Source organism: Heterocephalus glaber, unplaced genomic scaffold (genome assembly GCF_053883595.1).
Source record: "Heterocephalus glaber isolate CG9 unplaced genomic scaffold, H.glaber_assembly_v1.0 deba00001532, whole genome shotgun sequence".
Lineage (NCBI taxonomy): Eukaryota > Metazoa > Chordata > Mammalia > Rodentia > Bathyergidae > Heterocephalus > Heterocephalus glaber.
In genome coordinates this window covers 17,809,809-17,833,899 of record NW_028258330.1, presented here as the reverse complement: position 1 = coordinate 17,833,899, position 24,091 = coordinate 17,809,809, and the positions used below count along the sequence as shown (strand labels likewise).

The 24,091-nt window shown below is 45.6% G+C and overlaps 1 protein-coding gene across 2 annotated transcripts in view; it reads left to right on the top strand.

The window, feature by feature from the left end:
* Cds2 (CDP-diacylglycerol synthase 2) overlaps window positions 1–24,091 on the top strand; it is a 59,557-nt gene that overhangs the window by 16,227 nt on the left and 19,239 nt on the right. Inside the window, exon 2 of one of the 2 annotated variants that reach the window (XM_004840781.4) lies at window positions 23,815–23,951. In XM_004840781.4, coding sequence (XP_004840838.1) covers window positions 23,815–23,951 — 137 coding nt within the window. Of the gene's footprint in view, window positions 1–23,814; window positions 23,976–24,091 lie in introns of both variants that reach the window. The other variant, XM_004840782.4, reaches the window with a different exon arrangement.

The following is a 24,091-nucleotide window of genomic DNA, read 5'->3' as shown; positions in this document are numbered from 1 at the left end:
TAGAGCATTCGAAGCTGTTTTGTAGAAGCCCTGAAGTATAAACAGTCCAAATTGTGAATAATGCTGCCATAAGTATGAGTGTACAAATACCTGTTCCTCTCTCTGCTTTCAGTTCTTGAAGTTGTGTGCCTGAAGTGGGATTGCTGGATTGCATGGTAGTTTTGCATTTATTTATTTATGTATTGGGGATCAAACCCAAGGCCTAGTGCATGCTAGCAAGTGCTCTGCCTCTGAGCTACATCCCACTAGCCTCTAAGTTCAATATTTTGAGCAACCACTGTACTTGGGTATTGTGTTTTGGAAATTTCTCAGTTTTCAATTTCTTTTTCTTTTTCTTTTTTTTTGGTACGGGGGACTGAACTTGGGACCTTGCGCTTGTGAGGCATCAGTTTTCAATTTCTAAAGTGAAATTGATAGATATAATCTACACAACAACTGTGGGGGTCCTCAATAACTCAAGAACAGCTGCTTTAGGGCTGGGGATTTAGCTCAGTGGTTCAGGTGCTTGCCTTGCAAGCGCAAGGTCCCGAGTTCGATCCCTGATACCAAAAAACAAACAAACAAAAAAGAACAGCTGCTTTAATGAACTGTATTCCTTATCACAAGACAGGGAGTTGAAGCCATCATTGTCAGTGGGTGTGGAAAGTGATGGTGTGGATAAGTTGGGTGACAATTAGGGTGACACACTTCACGCTTGTGTGTCCTGGTTCAGGTGGTACATTGTGTGGTCACCCTGGTGATGGAATCCATGTCAGGCTTTTTGTCAGCTTTGGAGACAGCACCCTGGTGTGGATGCTGTGGTGCAGCTTCCTTGAAGGCAAGCTCTCATCTTACCATGGACCATGATGGACTAGGGTTGAAGAGGAAAAAACTTCAGAGTGAAGCTTTTATATAGTGAAAGTTGTATGGGAGGCTCTAAGACATTTTTATTAAGTGTCAGGCAGTTTTTAAAAAGAAATCTTCTCAGCATATTATCAGAACATATGTGTCTCTCAAAATGCTTTGGCTTTAGGGACCTCACATCTCTTTGAGATTTGACATACTTTACAAAATGGAAATGCTTTGACTTCTTCCAGTGTTATTTGAAATTCAACATGAAACTTTCCCCACACATTGTTTTGTTTAAAATGTCGACTGAATTTTGAGGTAAAATATCCATGTTTCCTGTATGCACTGACTAAAGCCCTTACGTTAGGATCACATGTGAGCCTTCTGTGGAGTTTGTGTAGTGACCCAGCTCCCAAGAAAACATAGGCTGGGGAGTTTTGTAGGGAGGCCACACAAAGCCCCCTCTGGTCACCAGGCATTGTGTGCAGCTAAGAGTTCAGCATTGTGATGTGATGCCCGGTAGTCTCCTTCTTGAATCTGGTGGCGAACTCCAAAGGCTCTTCTGTCATCTCTGTCTCTGCTGAGTAGAACTGTAGAAGAGGGACAGGATGGAGGGGGCAGGAAAGCCAAAATGAGCTTTCCTATTCCAACAGGGAGAGAATGGGAGCTGCACATTGGTGTCTTGGCTTAGCTGTCCTGAGTGGTGACTTAACTGAGACCTCCTGTGCCAAGTGGTCTGTTGCCTGGAAGGCTGCATTTTAGGTTGAGTGGATGCGGAGCAGGACCCCCGGATCCCAGATGAGGAGAATTCACACTTGTGACCCTGACTCACACTGGGAGCTTAAATGAACCCAGGTGGTCCCTTTGGTTTATTGAAGGGTGTCTCCCCTTTTTTTGAGGCAGGGTCTTGCTGGGTAGTACAGGCTGGCCTTGAACTTGTGTGCTGTGATTACAGGTGTGCGCCACCACACCTGGCGAAAGGTGTACCTTCTAGGTTAGTGATGGCGAATCTTTTACAGATGAATGCCCAAACTGCAACTCCAAACTTATTTACTTATCACAAAAGTGCCAACACTGCAATTAAACCTGAATGCTGAGGTCTTAGTTTAGAAAAAACAACTCATATCTTTTTTTTTTCCTCATATCTTTTGTCTTAAAAGAAAAACACAATAACACGTGTGCCATAGGTTCACCACTACTGCTGTAGGTTTTAGGCTGGGGCAGTGGCCAGGTTCTCTGTAGATGAATGTGGGGGCAGGATGTGTAACTTGCGTGGTGGTTTCACGTGTGCAGACCATTGATTTCTGTTGCAATCCCTCCTCCTTATTCGTATCTACCATCCCAAATGTCACACATTAATTAGTCCACAGGTTCCAAGATTTCAGAAGGCAGAGGGCTCCTATTCCCTTTGCACCTTCCTGAAGTACACCTGTGCCTCATTTTCCGTTTATTTCATCCATCTTAGCTCTTCAGTCTGTTTTTTTTTGGTACCGGGGATTGAACTCAGGACCTTGTGCTTGCAAGGCAGGTGCGGCGCCACTGAGCTAAATCCCCTGGCCCATTCATTGTTTAGGATATTGAAGTCAAAGGCATGGGCCTCATCTGCTCTCTTCAATAGGGAACTTTGAGTCGAGAGACCATGACCTGGTGTTAAAACATAGAAGCAGGTAGTTTCGACACTTCTTGTTACTATTTTTTGGTTTGGTTTTGTGTATGTGGTAAAGAGTAGAAATGGTTCCTCTTGGCCGTTGACACTTGTGAACTCTGGGCTTCTGCTCTTGGCATTAAGATGGTCAAGTGCTGACAGCTGACCCTGCCTGTGTGTAGCCAGAGTGGATGACAGGGGAGTCTAGGGAGGGGACCAGTGAAAGAGCCAGGGAAATGTGATTGCTTCCAGAGCCTAAAACAGGTTTCAGAGAAGGAGGAAAAGGTGAATGACAAGTGCCACAGAGGTGTCAAGCAGAATAAAAAATAGACATGGTTTCGTTCACCACGTGTGTTTCCAACAGTGAATGGCCTGGTGTTCATTTATGGAGGAGGCTGTCATCTCAGAAGGTGAGGGGACCTAAGTCTTTCTGAGTAGTAAACCTTTATACATATATTTGCCATTTAATGGATTTTGCTAAGCTTTTTTTTTGGTGCTGGGGATCGAACTCGGGTCCCTTGTACTTGCGAGGCAGGCGGCCGAACCACTGAGCTAAATCCCCAGCTGTAAGCTTTTAAATTTTACTCGTGTGTGTGTGTGTGTGTGTGTGTGTGTGTGTGTGTGTGTGGTGCTGGGGATTGAACCCAGGACCTCATACATGCTAGGCAAGCACTCTACCACTGAGCTACATCCCCAGTCCTTTTTATTTTTTGAGGTAAGTTGCCCACACTGGTCTTAAATTTTTGATTCCACTGCCTCAGCTTCCCCAGTAGCTGAGATTGCAGGTATGTACCAGTGCCAGGCCTAAGCTCTTATTTTTTTTGTGTGTGTATAGGGGTCTAGTCCCATATGAAATTACTAGTACTATATGTTCACTTTAAAATTACTCTTGTTGTTTCTTTAAATACTACAGCAAAATCTCAGGCTTCTATACAAAAAAATAGTTTATCCTCTGTTTAACTACATGTGACTGAAGACTGAAAATCAGACAAGCTAGAAGTGTGTTTTGTCTGTGTGGAAGAAGCTAGTGGTTGGCATTCCAGCAGCTTCACAGTGTGAAGGATTAAGGTTTCTGTGTTGCTCTCTCACTGATCTGAGGATGTGGCTTCTATTGCAAGTAGAGAATGGCTGTTGGAATTCCAGCCATCACATGCATATTTCAGCAGGGATTAAGGAAGGAGAAAGGAGAGGCCTATACTTCGCCTATAAGGAAAAGGCACAATTCGAGCCGGGGATTTAGCTCAGTGGTTCTGCCTCCTGCCTCCTAAGTCCAAAGTCCCGAGTTTGATCCCTAGTACCAAAAAAAAAGGCATGATTTTTTTAAAGACCCCATTGACCAGAACTCAGTTACATGTCCTTTGTTTAGCTGCAGAGGAAGGAAATGTCTCTTCTAGGTACCCATGAGCTTGGCTAAGTGTTGGGGTTTCTATAACAATAGAAGAATGAACCAGATGTGATGGCACATGCCTGTGATTCCACTACTCTGGGAGGCTGAGGCAGGAAGATTGCAAGTTTGAGCCTATCTCGGGCTGAGAGTGGACCACCCCTCCATATGGAATGAGGCAACTATGGGTTAACTGTATTATTAGGCATATATGAGTTAACTGTGTTATTAGACAACTATAACTATGGGTTAACTAGGTAACTATGCTTATTGTAGAATGTACCTGAGTAGCCATGACAACTTCTATAATCTGTCACCAAAGAAGCATAATGGACTCAGAAAGTCTTGCCAGAACTCTTGGTTCTCTCTCCTCCGCTGCTGTGCTTTGTGTAAATCCTGCTTGCTATATTCCCAGGGAAACTCCAATGGAATTAAGCTTCATAGATGTAAAAAGTTATATAAGGAAGTGCAAACTTCTATCTGGGGCTCTTGAGACTGACAGAAGTGACTCGCTGAGCTGCTGGCATCATTAAAAGCTACTTTTTGATCCTATCTTTGTGATAAAGAATTATATGTGCTGGGGTCCTCCCTGTTTCCTGATTCATGGCAACTTAGCAATTATTTTTTAAGAAATACAGTAAAAAGGGCTGAGGATATAGCTCAGTGCAAAGTCCCTAGGTTCAATCTCTGGCACCATAAAGGGATGGGGGAGGGAGAAGGGAGAGAGAGAGAGAATACGAATGAGAGAGAGAATGAGAGAATATGTTGGGAGTCAACTAGTAGGCTTTGGAAACTTCAGAGGCCTAAACATGCCTATTTAAAAAGTGGAAAGGAAATGTAAGATGCAAAGGAGTGCTGGGAAAAGACAGGTGGAGAGCAGGGAGCAGTTATGGACACTGAGGGTCTTTGCTGGTGCTGGCAAGAGCTAAGTTACTGATGGTGAGGCAGGAAGGGGAGGGAGGACTGGGTTGCAGGTCTGGGGCTGGGAAAGGGCTGGGTACAAGTTCTGTCACTGTCTGCTCCTCACTGATCCAGGAGAGCACCAACCTTGAGGGTCTTTTGGTGTGAGGCACATAAATGTTTAGTAAAAAAGGGATAAATATGCAGAAAATTCCTGGCATCCCATTGGTTCTCCAATATGTCCAGCCCTGCTTTTCTAAAAGTACAAGGAAAACCAGTGCCTCTGCTCCATGTCCTTCATTGATTTGCATCTTTTGGTCTCTCTGTCAAACAGTACAGCAAGTGTTATCTAAAATGATATGCTTGACTACTTAAGAAGCTGTGTGGAAATAACCCTGTTGAGATCCTGAAAGGTGCTGCTTTCCAAATGATCACAGCAGAAATGGTCTTTCTGGGATGTTGAACCTGTGCCAAGCCCAAGGGGTCACAGGTATGTGTAGGGCTGGAATGAAGACCCTGGCCTCCTCTTCCCTTCGGGGCTGAATGCCAGGGCCTTGTTAGCTTTTTTTTTTTTTTTTTTAAATATATATTTTATTTAACAATCTATATGCCATGGTCAAAATATGATCATTTCATGCTTTTTTTTTTTTTTTTTTTTTGGGTACCTGGCATCGAACTCAGGACGTTGCACTTGTGAGGCAGGCGCCGGAACCACTGAGCTAAATCCCCGGCCCAGAATATGATCATTTCATAGTATAATCAGTAGAATGGTATTTTACACCCTTTATTTTTCGTTAGAGCATATTTGTAATACAGAATGATGAGATTTGTTTTGGTATATTTGTACACGCATTAATGTATTTTGATTATTTTCATCCCCATTACCTCCCTCTCCCTTTCCTTTCCCTTCTCCTGAACCCCTTCCCCATTTCTGAAAGTCTGCTTCAGGTTTCCTATCATTTCTAATATATATATTTTATATATATATATATATTATATATATATACACACACACAGATATAATACATATATTATGTATATTTAATTGCTCATATAAGAAAAATACTATGTTTAACAACTTGGTGGGGCAGTTCTCTCTGGGAAATGAATTGGTTATTAATAAACATAGTTTATTAGAGGGGCTTCAAAATAAGGAGGTTTTTGGTAGAGAAATCATGGAAGGATAAGGTTGAGAACTAGGCCTCTGCAAGCCTCGTTATGTTTTATGAGGCTCAGAGAGACAGGCCCGTTGCACAGAGCTCTCTGATTATCTTGGGCCATTTTTTTCTGAGGATTTAACTCTGAAGGCACAAATATATGGCCAGATGTGGTGGCACACGCTTGTAATCCCACCACTCTGGGAGACTGAGGCAAGAGGATCACTGCTAGTGCCAGCTTAAACTGCATAGCGAGACCATGTCTCAAAAAAAACCAAAACCAAAATGTAAACCTTCGCTTCAGCTGTAGGTCTGAGATGTCCCATTCTGCTTTGAGTGTGAGGTTAGCTGGGATGCCCAGAGTTCCCCTTGCTGCTGACCTTTTGGCCACTTAGAGTGGACTGTCCCTACAGTGTAGTTGGGGCTGTGTTTGTGCTGATGTCTGTCCCCTCCTGATGTCTGTCTGTTGTTTTGTGAGAGCAGGAGCCACATGAGCTTTGTTCTCTTACGGGATGTCAGCCAGACCCCCACCTTTCTCTTGAACAGTTGTCATCTCTATCTCCCCTCTGTTCCATAGCGTTCCCTGTGCAGAGAATTTTCAGTTTGCACCTAGTGGTCTGCTGAATGTGCCATTGGGGGGTGGCTATTTTGAGAACCTCTGGCTGAGGACCATTTCCTTCAGAGACAGCAGCCTGTCCTAGGGACCTCTTGTCAGATCAGAGACACTCCTGCTTGAGTCCCAGGAGCAGCACCTAGAGATACCTTGTTCTCTAAATCATGGGGGCGAATTATCTCAGTTATTAAGTCTGGCGTTCTGATACATGCTTCGTATTTTTCATTAGTCTCAAAATATCTAAAACACTAGAATGGGCCAGCATTTGAGAGCTAAAGAAGCAAAGGTTTTTACTGGCCAGAGGATCAAAAAGGGAGTGGGAAATCAGGATGGTTTGAGCGTTCTTCAGGCCCTTTCTTTTCAGGGTAGTTTTGCGCAGGAGTCCAGCCTGTGTCGCTTCACCTTGCCACTAATCTCTCTCTGCTTGGGTGGGTTTAGTGTAGGTCATGGGTTTGTGGAAGGACCTTGAGGGCTGGTATGGAAGCAATACTTATTTTGTGGAAAATGTGAAAGTAAATGGAAAAATTATCTTTTATTTCACTGTCCAGAATATAACCACTGTTAATGTTTTCATGCATGGCCTGCTAATTTTTTTCCTGTGGTTTAGAAGTGGCTGTTTGGTATTCCTCCTTTATTTGTTAAATAGATTTTGGCAGAATCTTCTATTGTTGGACTCATCAATTGTTTCTAGTTGTTTCATCTCATTAATAGTTATGATGAACATTTGTAAATAAGTTATGTTTCTCTGGATATTCACTTAGGGTATTTTTCTTCACATGGAATGAGTAGATCAAAGATGTGAAGCACTAAAGGTTTTTAGTACGGACTTCCAAAATACCTTTCAGAAGGGTGGCATTCACTTACATTTTCATTGAGTACTGTATGATTTTCTCTGGTTCTGGTCCAGTGAATGTTGTTTTTCATCTGTTCAGTCCGATATGAGAAAAATGTTTTCTCATGGCCATTTTATTTTTTATGTTGTTGATTATTAGTGAGACTAAATATTTGTATTTGAAATGATGCTTATATTTAGAAAATGGCCTATTTTTCTGTTGGCATGTTCATATTTTTCTTGATTTGTAAGAGTTTCTTAAAAAATGTATTTAAAGAAGTTAAACTTGTTGCTATATGTTGCATTTTTTTCTTAATTTATTATCTTTATTTATTTTGGTACTGGGGATGGAACTCGGGGCCTTGCACTTGCGAGGCAGGTGGTGGAACCACTGAGCTAAATCCCTGGCCCTTAATTTATTATTTTTAGTGCTTTTGTATTCTCAATTTTAACCCCCGCCCCAATGCAGGGCCTTGCACAGGCTAACCACACACTCTACCATGCAGCCACACTGCCACTCTGTCAGTCATCTTTTGTTTCTTCCTTTGATAACTTGCTGAGAAAGGCCTAGTTCCCCTCCCCTCACCCCTTCATGTAGGCACTTTACATGTTCTCACCACCCCCCTCACTCCAGACTAGGGATTGAATCCAGGGCTATTGCACTACATCCATGACTTGTCTCCGCCTGCCCCCCTAAATTTTGAGACAGGGTCTTACTAATTTGCTAAATTGCCCACAAATTTGAGATCCTACTACTTAAGCCTCTCAGAGTGTTGGGATTATGGGCATGCACCACTGGACCTGAATTCTTTGTATTTTTATAGTTTGCTTTTGATATTGAAATCATTAATCCATCTGGAATATATTTAAATGAATACTGTGAAGCAGAGATCTGAGGTATAGATTTGTCCTTAAAGGATTTTAGGAAATGATCGTCTAGTGTTCAGGATTTGGGGCGGGGGAGGGCATGGCCTTTGTTGGCCAGCTGCACAGTAGGACTATGATACTGTTCCATCACCTGAGCATGCAGTAACCAACTTTCCACCGGACTCCATTTCTAGAAGTGAGGTTGGTGGGTTGTCAGAGGTATTGGTTTCTATTTTGCAGGGCTGAGCAAATAGGTCTAAGTTTAATAACATGACGAGTTAAAATTTGAACCCAGATGGGCTGAATCTGAGGTCTCTGCTTCTTTCCTTAGACATTCTGCTTCCTTGACCTCCTGGTTTCCTAAGCATTTCTGCTCTTTTGCCAGGGAGCCCTTAAAACAATGACTTGTGAGCTTCTCAAGTTTAGCCCTTGCTTTACTCTACTCAGATTTGGAGAGAGGAGGTGGCTAGCTGCCACTGAGTTCCTTGTGACTTGCATGCTGGAAGCAAGGGCGTCCAAGAGCTGGGAGAGACTTCTGCTACACAAAGCCCTTGTCTCCTCAGGCATGGTGCAGCCCAGCCTCCATCTGCTGTGGAGCCTTCCTGGCTTCTCTGGGGCAGGGAGCTAACAGGACTTTAAAATAGGTTAAGTCACCTGCTCACAGTCAGACCTCCAGTAAGCTACAGAGATGGATTTGAACCCAGGCCTGAAGTCCAGGTATATAACTGAGTCAGGGAACTAATAGGACTTTGAAGTAGCTGTGTGATAGGAAACAAGCAGGTGCACTTTTGGGTGATAAGAGGGGGAAAGTAGATAGTTAATCAAAAGGACTCTCTGAGATAAGGAAGCAGGATGTGTAGGGCACTGGGACGAAACCCCATAAATAAGAGATGTGTCTTTTGTCCAGGGCTGCTTTGCTGTTTGTGTTTGTGTTTCTTCCCTGTGAGGCATTTTATTTTAGCCTTAAGACTGTCCCATGTGTGATTTCCATCTTTGTGTGGCTAGGAGCCCCACTAGCTGGTGACATCTCCACCCCCTCTCCTCATCACCATTCCCTCCCTGGGTTCCCGTGAGATCCACAGTCCACACGCCATTAGGTGCTGCCTTTCATCTTCTCGGCAGATGGTCTCTAGGTCTTGGTTGCCTTCTCCAGGCACAGGCACATCGCATTCAGGCTCAGCTTTCCTGCTGCTTTGGTCATGAACTCCTTATCCACGGATGGGCTTGGAGGTTGTCAGGAGGTGGAGCTGGTGCTAAGTCAGCTGTGAAGATTAGCAGCTGCCTGGGCAGTGAGTGCCAGGCCTCTGGGTTTGGGGGGAATCTGTTATGCCTAGTGACTAGTGTTGGGCAGCGCAGAGGAAGTGTTGGGATATCAGTGCTTATTTTTAGTTTTGAAGTATTATATTAATATGTGTTAGTGCTGCATTAGCATATGTTGTATTTAATATCAGTCCCAATAATTTGTTAAAAAGTGCTCAGCCTGCATGAAATTAAAAAGAATTCAGTGGTTCAGATGTACAACTGTGTTTCTGCAGTGGGTCAGAGTGCTAATTGGAACACTTTGAAAATGTTACAGAAATTTTGTATCAGGTTATATAGAACAGAGAAGAATCAAAGGAAGAGTCTTACTATTCTTGATAAATTTGTTTGAAGAAATTTTGTTAAATTTGTGCAGTTCAACAATTTAAAAAGTAGAATTACTGGGGTTTTTTGCTTTTTTCAAAAATGATGTGCATATAGATAATCATTTTACTTTTGGACTGGCTACCTGTATTTTGCTGATAATAAGAAGCTGAGGTGAGCGGAACACGGTTGCACACACCTGTAATCTCAGCACTCTGGCTGAGGCAGGAAGATCACAAGTTCCAGCCCTACCTGGGCAATTTAGTGACTTAATGAGACCCTGTCTCAAAATAAAAAACAAGGAAGGGGATGTAGCACAGTGGAGAGGTTCCGAGTTTACCACCTCATATACCTACACAGCCCCCCCCCGGCCCCCACCGAGCTGTTTTTACTGTTGCTACTGTAGTTGATTGATGGTGTAAGAATCACAGCTATTCTGTCTGTTGCAGCTGGAATCTGCTTGGAAGGCTTTGCTGAAGTCTATTCTCAGGCCTGCAACTCCATAAAGTTTCCTGGGCTTGCTCAGGAAATAGACCTGCTCTTGAGTCATTGAACTTTGTTTGAAGCTGTTCCCTTGACTACTGGGGACCTCCCTAAGTATCATTATCCAGCCTCTTTGCTTTAATGACCAACCCTATGCCAGTGACCCTGACATAGATATCTTCAACCCAGCCTGCTCCAGTGCCTACCACTTACTAACAGAGCCATGAGGAAGTTCTCACAGGCATCTAAATAGAACTTTTTTGTTTGGTTTTTTGGGACAGGGTCTCGCCATGTAGTTCAGGCTAGCCTTGTATTATGTATCCCAGGCTGGTCTCAAACTTGCAGCGATCCTCTTGCCTCTCCCTCCCAAGTGCTGGTTTTACAGGTGTGCACCACCACACCTGGTTTAAATAAAACTTTATATTGCCTGGAAAACTGTTGATCCTGAAGTCTTGCCTGGCCAGCCAGTTGACAGAACCACAATCTATATCCTGCATAAGCCAGAAACCTTTGAGTCATACTTAATTTTCATCTTCCCTTTGGTATTGGACACTGAAGTTGACTTCCTGCTAAAATCTATCCCACTCCTTTGTGGTGTTTAGCAGCCCACACAGGCCAGTTACTTTTAATCCTGACCTGTCTGCCACAGTGACGGCTTCATGAATAGGCCTTGAATCCCACCGGAAGCCAGTGTGCACGTTGGCAGCTTTGGAGTGGGCATTTGACCTCAGCTGCTCCAGTAAAGTTGGAGCTCTAGAATCTGGTTAGATGACGGAGGTGGAGACTCTTGTGTTTTCTTTCCCCACCAGCCTGAAGAAAAAGGATCAGGGGAATAGCATAGCCCCAGGTGCTTCTGGTCTTGACTTGCACTCCAGGGGAGCCTTTGGATAACAGCAGCACCAGGAAGACAGAGTGGACTGACCACAGAGACCCACGCAAGCCAGTGAGTTGTGTGATCTGTTCCTGCAGTTGGAATGACTGGTTGCAGCCATCTTGCTTCTGTAGCCAAAACAGATCTGAAGTCTGTTGATGCTCTCTCCTTAGTCTTGAGGCTCATTTTCGTCCCCATTGTCTCTTACCCGTATGGCTTCCTGTAGCCAGCCGTCTTTCTAAAACATTTATCAGTTCATGCATCCCTCCTCCACCCCTTTCCTGACTTCTTACCACCATAGGGTGATTTGCCAGATCCCAGCCTCTCGCTTCCGTCCCTTCCTTGTCCGCAGGGATCTCCAGATTTCCTCCACCCCTTTTGACCCTGAGCTCCCTTCTGACCTGTGGCTTTATACTGAATCTCACCGTTCAGCTACCTCAGGCAATCTGCATGGATTTTCCCTCAGGTTTCCCTGACCACTCTACTTAAAATAATGGCCTAGGTCCACCACTGCCAGTCCTCTTAGAATGGTTTCTGTTCTTTGTAGCACTTAAGCTGCCTGAAACTCATTATCAGCTTTGAGTGAAGTCCCAGGGGAGTGAATAGGGCTGCACCCTCATCTGGTCTTGGTAAATTCATGTTCCTTAAGTAAGGTGTACATTTTTTTAGAGACAGGGTCTTGCTATGTAGCTCGGGTTGGTCTTGAACTCACTGTGTAGTCTAGGCTGGCCTCAAACTCACAGCTGTCCTCCTGGCTCAGCCTCTTGAATGCTGGCATTATGGGCCTGCACCACCATGCCTGGCATGAGATGTTCATCTTTAAAACTTCTCACAACTTCAGTACCCCAAGTATAAAGCATTTGGTGCATTTCATTCTAGCCTCTTTTCTGTGTGTATTGATATTGGGAATTGAACCTAGCACCTTCTAACTGAGCTGTATCTCCAGTCCTTTTTTCTTTTTATTTTAAGACAGGGTTTTGCTAAGATGCCATATTGCCCAGTCTGTGCTCGAATTCGAAGTCCTCCTGCTTCAGTCTCTCAAAGTGCTAGAATTACAGATGTGCACCACCACATCCAGCTATATGTGTTTGTATATATTTCTTGAGGGGGTAACATAGTTGTAGTTTCTGCTTTGTTCCTATTCACCTTCATCATCAAGGACTTAGATGAAACTAATAATGACACTCTGAAAAATCCTACAGGAGACACAAATCTCAGATACATGCATAAGAAGACAAGAAAAAATTAGACAGCAGTTAACACTAGACTTTACCTACCAGTGCAGGAGCCCAAATTAAGGGAGATGTAATTTCACAGTAACATGCACATGTAAATACTTAAGAACTTTAGTTGTTAAGAAAGAGTCACAGTTCAGACAACAAAACTACCTACTGAAATTTTTGGCTGTATTAACATGGGTATAGGCTGGCTTTGGTTAGCACTGGTCCAGTACAGTGGTTAAAACAGTAAGGAGACGCCAGAGGAGTAGGATCATAATTGGTGGCCAAGGGACTACTTAGAGTTAGCACTTACAGACTCAGATTTTCATAGACTTGTTTTTAAACCACCTTTAGTTTATTATTTAATGTTTGAATTATACTATTTTTTGTTATTAGGAGTCCTTTGTTTCTTAGATAATGTTCTCATTTTCATATTTCTTAGGCATTCTTAGTGATTATAAAAAAAACTTTTGCATTGCTGCTTCATAATTTATTTAACAGTTAGTATGACAGTTTTGGGTTGAGAACACTGTTAATTGTATGTTTTTCATGGGAGAAATTTTAACTTTTCAATCTAAAAAAACTTTAGGTATAATTTACATATTATAAAAATCTATCCATCTTTTTTCAAATTTTTATTTTTATTGGCACATGTTTGCAGTACATAATGATTAAATTCCCTGTGAAGAGTTGATACATGTACACAGCACATCTCAATTCTCCTTACAACTGTTCCTCTCCCCTCCAGCTCCCTCCAGCTCTCGGTCTCCTTCCCATTTGATTGACACTTGTTTCCATGATTATTGGTCATGAACCAGGAATTTCCACGAAGGGCCAGTATAATATTACAATGCAGTAACCATGCAGGGTGCTTGCCTGTCTATAGGGGAAGGGTAAGGGAGGGCATGAGACATTGAGGACATAAGCTCTCATGTCCACCTTGCCTAGTTATCTTTGTAGTAAACTGCCATGGCCCACATGGCTGAAGGGTTCACTTCACGGAGTGAGAAACAAGGGTGAGAGATTAAGAAACTCGAAGAAGAGAAAGAAGAAGACAAAGACAACAGTAAAGTTTGCATAGCCAAGGCCAGGTGGAAAACTCTTTGTTCTGATGAGACAAAAAGCTTGGCTTACATCCTCAGCACCTTTATTTATAGTGTAGATAAGGAAACCCGAAAGGGGATGCCTGATTGGAACAGGGAGAATGGCTAGGGTCTGCAGGAGACAATGCTTGGTTTTCTGTTGAACGGGTGGGAAGGAAAGTAGTCCTCTTCTCTGCCAGGCCTTACTCCTCCATGTCTTCCTCCTCCATGCCTTCATGTCACTTGTTCTCCTCCTGTGGGGGCCCTGCCTCGTCAGCAGGAGGAGGTGAGTTAGGCCTGGCCATAGTGATCTATAGTGCATTGCTCCCAGAAGTAAGCTCTATTGAGAAATTTATGATTTAGGGTCTTTTCATGTAAGGAAGCCAGACCCTCCCTCTGCATCCACTTTATTTTTTATTTTTGAGACAGGATCTTACTGTGTAGTCCAGGCTGGCCTTGAACTTACAGTGATCCTCTTGCCTCAGCCTCCCAGGAGCTGGGATTATAGGCATGCGCCACCACACTGGCCCAATCTGCTTTTTTGGCAGAAGTTTAAGGAGTATAGCTGAACTCACTTTTGAGATTGCAAATGTGATTTTTCTTTCCCATTTTATTAGATATTTTGGTAATAGTTGACATACTCCCTTTGGAAGAGCCTAAGAGGATATAAGGGGGACACTGGAGGGGGGCGGTTAACTTCCTCTCCCAGTAAATCTAAAGATTCATTTTCCCTTAAGTACTAAATGGAAAGCCTGACTCAGGAACTGACTAGAGAACCTAATGTACCCCTTCTAGGCCTTAGGAAAATAAGTGATGTCATCAGAATAGAACAAGGGGTAGAAGGTCACAGGGATTAATTATACTTTCTGACGGTGGATGGTGTTTCCTGTAGCTGTTTCCAGTCATAGTTTATGTTTTAGCAAATAGATGCACCTGCTCCAGAAGCAGGCTTTGTTGGGCGAGCAGGAGAGAGTGCTGTGACAAGGATGAGTCCTGTTGCTTCCCTGTCAGGCAGACTCTTGGTTTAGTGCAGTGATGGTGTACATTTTAGAGGTTACGGTGATACAGACAGCCCACCGTGGCACGTGTGCCACAGGTTTCCCACCACTGGTTGAGTATGTGAGATTGGCAGTTGTGCCAAGATTGGGATCTAGTAGAGTGGTGTGTATTGTATTTGAGTTAAAAAGACCCATGTTCCTAAAAGCCCAATGTCAGCAGCCTTCCTCTTCCTTCTTTTTTAAATTGACTTCATAATTGTGCATATTGGTAGAGTGTAGTGTGATAATTCAATACACGTATACCGTGCTTAATTATCATCCTTAGTCATCATTTCTTTGAGAATGAAGTACATAATACATTGTGCACTATGGTCACCCTGCTGTGCTATAGAACATTAGAACCTATTCCTCTAATGTTTCTCTATCCTTTTCTCCCCTCATGCTTTCTAGCCTCTAGTGACTGCCGTTCTGCTCTCTGCTTCAATGTAGTCATTTTTTTTTAGCTTCCACATACAAGTGAAAACATGTAGTATTTGTCTTTCTGTGCCTGTCTTATTTCACTTAATATAGCATCCTCTGATACTATAAAGATTTCATTCTTTTTTATGGCTGAATACTATTCCATTGTACACTACATTTTCTTTATCCATTCACCTGTTGATGGACATCTCAGTTGCTTCCATATCTCAGTTGTTGTGAATAGTGCTGCAATAAACATGGGGCTGCAGGTAGGTATCTCTTTGAGTTACTGATTTTGCCTCATTTGGATAAGTACCTACAAGTGGAATAGCTGGGTCATATGGTAGTTTTACCCTTGTTTTTGAACTTTCTCAAATATGCAAATGGTGCATTTTCTTTTTGAACCTCCTTTGTCATTAGGCTTCATTTGGTGACAAATATCTAAGAAAGAAGGGGAGCTGGGCGTGGTGGCACACGCCTGTAATCCCAGCACTCAGGAAGCTGAGGCAGAAGGATTGCCATAAGTTCAAAGCCAGCCTGGGCTACATAGTGAGTTCAAGGCCTGCCTGAACTACATAGTGAGACCCTATCGAAAGAAAAAAAAAAAGATGAATGGTGGGATAGCTGGCAACAACCCTACAGTGCCTCATGCAGTGCTACTACAGGTGTAAAAAATCCTGAGTTGTTGACCTAATCTATCTGTGGCCCAGCTGTATCTGCCACTTCAGCAAACCCTAGATTCTGATTCTGCTGTAGATTGATTGATTGATTTATATATATAAATATATTTTTTCTTTTTTTTTGGTACTGGGGATTGAATTCAGGACCTTCTGCGTGTGAGGCAGGCGGTGGCTCCATTGAGCTAAATCCCCGGCCTTTTCTTTTTTTTTTTTTTTTGTACCAGGGATCGAACTCGGGTCCTTGCGCTTGCAAGGCAGGCGGCCGAAAAACTGAGCTAAATCCCCGGCCTTTTCTTTTTTTTGAGACAGGGTCTTGGTATGTACCCTGGCTGGCCTCCTGCCTCCGTCCCAAGTGCAACGATTACAATACTGTGAGAGACAGGCTGGGATGGTGGATGAGACTCTGGTGCCAAAGGGCCTTGTGCTTCGCTTGAAAGAGTTGAGACGTGTTCTTTGGGCACTGGGTAGCTGAGGCAGAGTAGCCATTTAGGCTGTCGGAGTTACCTGGATGAGGGATGATGTTGGAATGGAGGGAGTTGCAGAGGTGATGGGAAGGAGTGTGTGCGGCTGGAAGTGGTTTTGGAGGTAGCCAGAGTGGTTTGAGGGAGGAGATGCTGTGGGCGACGGCCACAGTTTTCACTTGAAAATTCAGGAAAAGGGTACTATTTGCTAAGATAGGACCCACAGTAGGAAGAGAAAGGTTGTGGGAAGAAATGATGAATTTAGTACTGGACACATGGAGAATTTGAGGTGTCCATAGAGACATCTAGTATGCACTTGGCTATATGCGTCTGCTGCTCAAGATGAGACAGTTGAGGGCTGGGGTGTAGCTCAGTGGCAGAGCACTTGCCTGGTATGTGCACGGCACTGAATTCGAGCCTCAGCAATTAACCCCCCCCCCAAAAAAAGAGACAATTGGAGGCATGAGAACCAATGAGATTAGTCAGGCACAGTGGCAGTGGTAGAACAGGAGAGCTAGAGGGACTCTTAGGCTACGGGCAGGGTGAGGAAGAGAAGGACACTGAAGAGGCCAGCTGGAAAAAAGGCTGACACTAATGGCCTGGCCAGAGAGGCAGACAGGAAACCAGGAGGGTGTGCTGCCCAAAAGAGGAGGTTTTTGACAGTACCATCAGAAGCTGCAGGGAGACTGAGTGCAGCGAGGACTTGCGATCCCAGTGGGTTTAGTGATGAGGTCATTGCTGGCTGGTGAGAGGCCCTTCTGTGGGATGGAGCTGGGTGGCTGTGGTTTGAGGAATGGTGCACAGTCAGGAAGGGGTCTGGAGTGTTGACAGCTCTTCTTGAAGGTTGACCTTGAAGTGAGGAAGAAGGAGCATTAGTTGGATGAGCCGTCAGAAGTCATTGTTGTTTTGTTTTGTGGAGTTGGGGATCAAACCCAGGGCTCACACACGCAAGGCAAGTGCTCTGCCACTGAGCTACACCTCCAGCCTAGCCCAGAAGTAGTTTTTTTGTATGGTACTGGGAATTGAAGCCAGGGCCTTGAAAACCCAGAAGTTTATTGAGTTTGCTTCACGGTTGTAAGTAGGGGCCTGTGGAGAGGAAGTGGTGAGAAGAGAGAGGAGGAAGGGTATTCAGTGGGATGAGTGTCTAAGAGGTGGGAGGAAAGGGTGTGTGGTGCACGTGGTATCTCTCTGTGTGGTTGTCCAGGGAACAGTTGTCCTGCCATGGCCATGTCTGGCTCATGGCTGTCAGTGCTACTTCTTCATGGTTACCCACTCTCCTTGGATTTCCCCTCGCCCGTAGATCATCAATTTGTATGCCTTTTTTCTTGTTAATCTATCATATTTTTTCCCAGCAGATGTAGTTACCAACTTTCAGAGAAAAGAAAGAAGTTCTCTTTGCCTCTGCAGTTCTAAACTTATTCAGAGTAGGACTTCTCCTTTTTGATGCTTAGACAATTGAACTTGTCAAATGAGATTGCCATTAGAAAGGGCTAGAAATTTGTTACTCCCAATATCACACACACACACACACACACACAGAGTTTGTCTTGTTTTCCTGTAAGAACTCAGATGAAAAACTCCTCACCTTTGTTTTGGAGAGGGATACCTACGTTTCTGGTGCCTGTTAAGGATCCTCTGTTCTTAGCAGTTTCCTTTCTAGGGATGAGTCTCCGTAAGAGGGGGGCAGGTGTCCTACAGCTGGCCACCAGGCTTAAGATGTCAGGCTTGGTGTTTAGCAGAAAGGTTAGGTTCTTTCTGTGACTTTGCTTTAGGACAAGGTTTATAAGTTGCATATAAGGCAGTGCAGAAAATAGCTTAAGTGATTGAGTTCTCAGTAAGTGAAACTTACAAATTTGATCACTGTGACAGTGAGAATGTAACAAGGACCTAGAGGCCGGGCCTGCAGATGCCCAATAGGTAACTAAGAGCAGGATAAAGCTTGGCATCTCTGTCTTTTTTTATGTATGTCTTCTTCATTACCTTAAAACTTCAGGTGAAATCACTGCTCAGCTCTGCATATAGGCATGTTAATCACTTAAGTAGTGTTTGTATTACAAGGTTATTAGCCCTAAACTTACCTAGTCTGTCTCATCCCCCTTAAGACTGAGGACACTGAGATGAGAATAACTAAAGTCATTTTCATGATGTGCAGGGACACCAAATTTACAGCTCCGTTTCTGGGCCCCTTGAGTGATGCCTGCAAGACTCCTGGACTCCCCTAAGCAGGAACCGTCTTTCAGGATGCTAACTGAATTGCCCCCTCAGACAATGATGACTCTGGTGATGGCTCTCCCAGACTCAGAACCAGTCCCAGATACTGATCAGCCACACCACAGCTTGGCCAGGTTACCTAGTTTTGCCAGCTGTGCACCCCCCTCAGCTATCCAAACCCCCAGTGCTTGCCTGTGTTCCTCTTTTCTGTAAAACCCAAAGCTGTGTCAGCCCCTGGTAGATCTTGGACCTCTTTATCTGTGCCTCCCAGCATGACTGTGCCGATTAAAGCACCTTTCCTGCCCTTCATCACTGCTGTCTCCTTGATTGATGGTATGGGACGTGTGGCTGAGTGTGGCCTGCTGGGACCTCTGCAGCCTGGGCTTTTGCCTTAAAATGCAGGATTGAAAGGTTTGAGTTGTTGGAAGCATGACAACAGTGCATTGAAAACCACCTTTTAATGACATTTCCTTGAAGATGGAAGAGAGCATAGAAACCTAATGGATGGTACCACTTATTTTCTTTTCCCCTGATTTTAGCTCCTCTTAGGCAGAGAATGGAATATATGTAGATTTTAGTGGGTACAAAATGGAGTTGGCATATGTAAATGGGGCCTGGGGCAAGGTGAGTCCCACTTGCCTGGAGCCTGACTGGCACAATGCCAAGGGCTTCCATCCAGCCCTGGCCACAGCCACACTTTTAAGGTCAGGCTCTGGCCATCACCATTTGTGGTGTCACTGTGAGTTTTGAGATATATTAAGGTAGGGAGATGATGAGCTCAAAGAGAGCTTCAGAGGGTGCTGCCGAGGAAGCTTTTGTAGGCCAAGACAGGGTGAGGAAATCCTGAGAATCAAGAGGGAACTAAGGGAATGGAGTCCATGCCAAACAGCAGGTGTTCATCTAGAGATACAGATTGTTGCCCTCTGAGCTTGGTTCCTCCCTAGGAAGAGCCTGTTCTTAGCACCGCCTGTCTCCCTGGCCCTCCCTCACTGCCTTCTCTGTCTATGGAAGGCAGGCTTCTGTGCAGTTCCGAGCCCAGGTTGAGTTGGGTGGGGGAGGGAGGCGCCCTGGAAGGCTGAGCATGAATTTTCCCCAAAGTGCGGATGGCTCTTACTGGTATCCAGAACTGTCTGTGTGCCCACACCTAAGTGCTTCTGCCTTTCCCTAGAGGGTCTGTGCACACCAAAAGGAAAGGGCCTGAGAAGAGCCCCCACACTTCCTGTTAGAGCAGCACTCTTGCTTCCTGTTTACATCAGCATCACCACCCCTGGGAAATGGTTGAGCAACTGCTGCAGGATGGGCGGTGGCTGAGACGGAATCAGTCCCCACTAAGCCTCTGATCAGAGGCCTTAGGATTGAAAGAAGGAGGGAAGGGGTTAGCTGGCTGAGACAGTTTGGAGAGGCGAGGCAGACTCTCCCTCCTGCACTGTGCTCCTCCCAGAGCTGGACTCTTGCACCCACTTCCCATTGGGGAGGGAGGGAGGGAGGGAGGACTGGGCACCCACCTGGTCTTGCTGCCAGGGCTAGTGCCAAGCAGGGTGCACAGGGGTATGTGTTGGGGACAAGAGCTAGAAGCAGGAGTGGGTGCTGTTATACTCTCGGTGTAGTCTGGACCATTGGTCCCACAATAGATCAAGTAGAATTAATTAGCTCATTAACTCAGCAAATCTTTGCGTGCCTGCACTGCCCAGTGTGATGGTGTGGAGGCACCCCATGGTCCCTGACAAAACACCATGCCTAACACGTATGATGCTTTTACCAAGTGCTCCGGTTGATACTACTTACTAAGGTCTGAGTGCATACTGAAGCATCCCTTACAGAGCAGTCAAGGGAAAGAAAATGAGAGCGAGTAGAAATAAGTTCTAATACTTCCTCCTAGCTCTTGGCACATTGAGGTGCTTACACCCACCTGAGAGAGTGCACTGTTGCTTCAGCAGGTGCCTGTGTATTTCAGATGCCACTTCACACATTGGCCTGGGAAAGGGTCATTTTTTGAGTTGGGAAGCCAGCCAGGTGGATGCTGTGCTCAGATAGTACATGAGGCCAGCTGGGCCCAGTCCTCTGTTCTTCCCTGCAGCCCATTCTCTGTGGGAAGGGGCTCAGGTTCCTGGGGTGGGTGTCGAAAGTTCTCAGGCTCCTGTCCCGTGTGCTGTCTCAGGAGGAGACACAGCATTCTATCATGCTGCATTTGTCTCCTCAACAACGTCTGAGATAGGGAGTCCTTTTCCCACCAGGAACACCAGAGACAAGCCTGTGCCAAGGGTGCTGAGCTTTGAGCTGGCCCTGGGCCCTGCTTCCCAGAGTGGCTGCTGCCGCCTCCTCCAGCAGGATCACCTGGACATCTGCCTGATTTCCCATCCCTTAGAGAAGGAGACTGATAGGTGTGCTGATTCGTGTCTAGCATGTGCTACTTTTCTTCCAGACAGAAGCTGGGTTCCAGGTCCCTGCCTCCATCCAGGCATCCAGGCCCACTGTGGAAGCTGCTCCCAGCATCAACTTCCTTTATCCAGGCATCAAAAGTTGCTGCTTCCGCAGATAAAAGTCCTTTGCCCAGGGGCCTCCAGGTTCTCTCATTTAGGTCTCCTCCCATGGCCAGTGCCCTCCTGACGGCAGTACCTGGGGAGCTGGCAGACGTGCACCCTCCCTGGCTGCACCCTTTCCCCCCATAAGGACCCACACTTTCTTCCTGTGTGGATCCATCTCAGCTGATGGGTAGGTGTGTTTTTTCTGGGTCTGCTCAGGGGTGTCTCCAGGTACTGGCTCTGAAGATGGACACTTAGTGGGCCTGGGTGAGGCCTAGGAACCTGAAACCACTCACTTTGAGGCAGGAAAAACCTAGGAAGTTCATCTCTTTCAGGCTTGCCCCCTTGGACTCTTACTGCATTTCTTACTTGTTCATCGAAGTCACCCTAAAGCTTTGGTAATAACAGCAGCCAGCAGCATCCTCACAAGAGGCCTCTATCTCCTTCCACTACTTTGTGCCTCAGAACACCTCTTCCCTCTTGCTACAGAGCTAGGCTGCCTGCTCTTTCCTGCTGAGGACCCAGCAGCCTTTGTGTGTCTCCTTGACAACAGGAAAGAGAAGTTAAAAATAACCTGGGCTTCAGTACTTGTGAGCAAGGGCCCTCTGCCTGCTGTGCTGGCTCAGTTCCTGTGGCTTCTAGATGCTCTTGGGTTGCAGCCCTGGAAACCTCACTGAGCCGAGGTGCCCACATTTTGACTTCGAGGTTTAGGATCAGAGTAGATTATCCTGCACTTTCTTACCTTAACCATTGGTGGTAGCTGAGGGCTGTGAGTGTAAATGTTAAAGTGGGAGATGGAAAGCTGCTCTGAATGCCTGGTCTTCGTCCCTCCTAATGGAGAGGGCAGACCTGGGTGGGTTGTTGTGTTTCAGAACCTCGGGGTGGGGGTGGGTGGGTGGAGTAGGACACAGCCCTGGATGGAGTTGGGTTCTCTCTCTTCAGGGCCCCTTTCGTGAGGGGAGGACACAGAAGTTCACAGGCACTAGGGTCACTTGTCCAGAGCCATCAAACCCTGCTGGGAGACCACCTGTACCAGCCCTTTACTGAAGCCAGTTGTCTCTTGTATCAGCTGTCGCTTGCGCCTGACTGTTAGGGTCTTATCATGGGGCTGGATCTGTCCTTACTGCACTGTGGGATTCACTTCTCACTACTTCTTCTTTCCTTCCATCCATTAGTCAGAATTTTGCTGTAGGCCAGGCATGGAGGAATAGTGAAAGCAAGATGGCATGGACCTGCCTATAAGCAGCTTAGAGCCAGCAGGGAGACAGAAGAAAGTCTCCATCATGGCCAGTGCTGAGAGGGAGGAAGTCTGAGGGTTCGGAGGACACGAGACTGGGGAAATGTATTAGTGAACACGTAAGAAATGTGACAAATTAATAAAAAGAAAAAAATGACCAACTTTTTGACAAATGCGTCACAGAAAAAGGTATCCAAATGGCTAATAAACATGAACTAGTGCTCAATTTCAGGTTAGTCATCAGGGACATTCAGATTTAGTTTATCTTAAAAAATGTGACTTTCTGCATTTATACGCATATTTAACAAAATCTTCTAAGATGTGGTACAACGTCTACTTGCTATTTCCTATTGTTCTGAATTGCTTACTGAAGAATAAAATGGATCCCAGAATTCTTAAATAAAAGAAAACTTGGGGCTGGGGATTTAGCTCAGTGGTGCTATGCCTGCCTGACAAGTGCAAGGTCCTGAGTTCGATCCTCAGTACCAAAGAAAAAAAAACCACAAAAAAGCCCCCTCATAAGTAAAAGAAAACTTAGTAGGATGGACACCGTGAAACCATACCTGGGTTAGTGTGGGGCATTGGGCCAGACGGTTAACTTCCCGGAGCCCCTGTTTCTTATTTCCCTCTCCCCACTGCTGCAGCGAAGATCTCAGGTCTGCGGCCTGTTCTTCAGAGTGCAGGCACTCTAAATCCTAAGTAGTGGTTTGCTAGCCTTAATTCTAGGTGATCTGAGTTTTCCTCCACCTCCTCTCATAGCAGCTGTACTAAATCCCTCTGAGAAATGAAAGAGCTGGGCCATGAGCTCACTGGGGATTTAGCTCAGTGGTTCAGCTACCTGCCTTGCAAGTGCAAGGTCCCGAGTTCAATCCCTGGTAGCAAAAAAAAAAAAAAAAAAGAAATGAAAGAGCTGAGGAGTGGATGGTTCCTGGGACTCAGGATAACCCGTTACCGGGAGCTTGGGATAGAGTCTGTGCCTGACTTGACTGTGGTCCCTCCTCTCAGGCTGGGGTAGGGTTCCTGCACGTGTTTCCTTCCTGGTTGTGGCCCAGGTGGCAGCTCAGTGAGTGACATTGAGGGTCTGCTAACACCTAGGATAGAGGCAAAAATTAGTCTTGGGTCAGGCATAGACTTGAATGAGTCAGAGGTGTGATTTCCACCCACCCTGCCCTCAGTGGCCTCCTAGGATGCCCTTGTGAAGCCCAGAGGTCATGCTGTGGACTCTGGGGCAGGGTGGCATTAACTGATGCATGGAGGGAGAGCCTGCACGTCTGGCTCCCCCTGAGAGAGCCTGGTCTGTGCCCCTGGCCACTGTGGCAGTGCTCAGAGTCCACAGCTTGTCACAGCAGAGCAGAGACCAAACCCTGAGCGGTTCTGGTGTTGTTGGAGAGGAGTTTCAGGGTGGGAGTATCTCCCTGGGTGCTGACACCCTAGCACTTGGACATAAGTCTGGGATACCTGTCTGTTGGAACCCAGTCAGTGTCCTTTCTGCATTCTGTGGCTACCATTGAGCCATTTCTTTCTCCTCCGCATCCCCTACCCAGGGGGATTGAGCACAGATGCGCACCTCTCCTCTAGTGGGGGGCAGCTGCCATGGCACATGTCAGAGCACCATGTCTGTTCTGTCATCTGACTGTGCCGGGCCCAGTCTTGTCCTGCAGACTCTCATGATAGGCACATTCTTCCCAATAATCTACCTGGCGTTTTTGACCTTTTTTCCTTCTGCATTTCTACCATGTAGGAGTTGGAGTCAGAAGCAAAGGTTGATGGAGAGACTGCATCAGACAGCGAGAGCCGAGCAGACCTGGTTGCCCCGCCAGCTCCTGTGGATGACACCCCGGAGGTCCTCAACAGGGCCCTTTCTAACCTGTCTTCAAGGTAACCTGGCTTCACGATGCCCAGGTTTGTGGGGACCTTGCACTGTGACCAAATGTGTGGAAGACTTAAGAGTCTTAGGGTTTCTGGTTCAAGGTTTAGTTTCGCCCTTCTATAGGCATCCACTTCCAACAGTTCTGTAA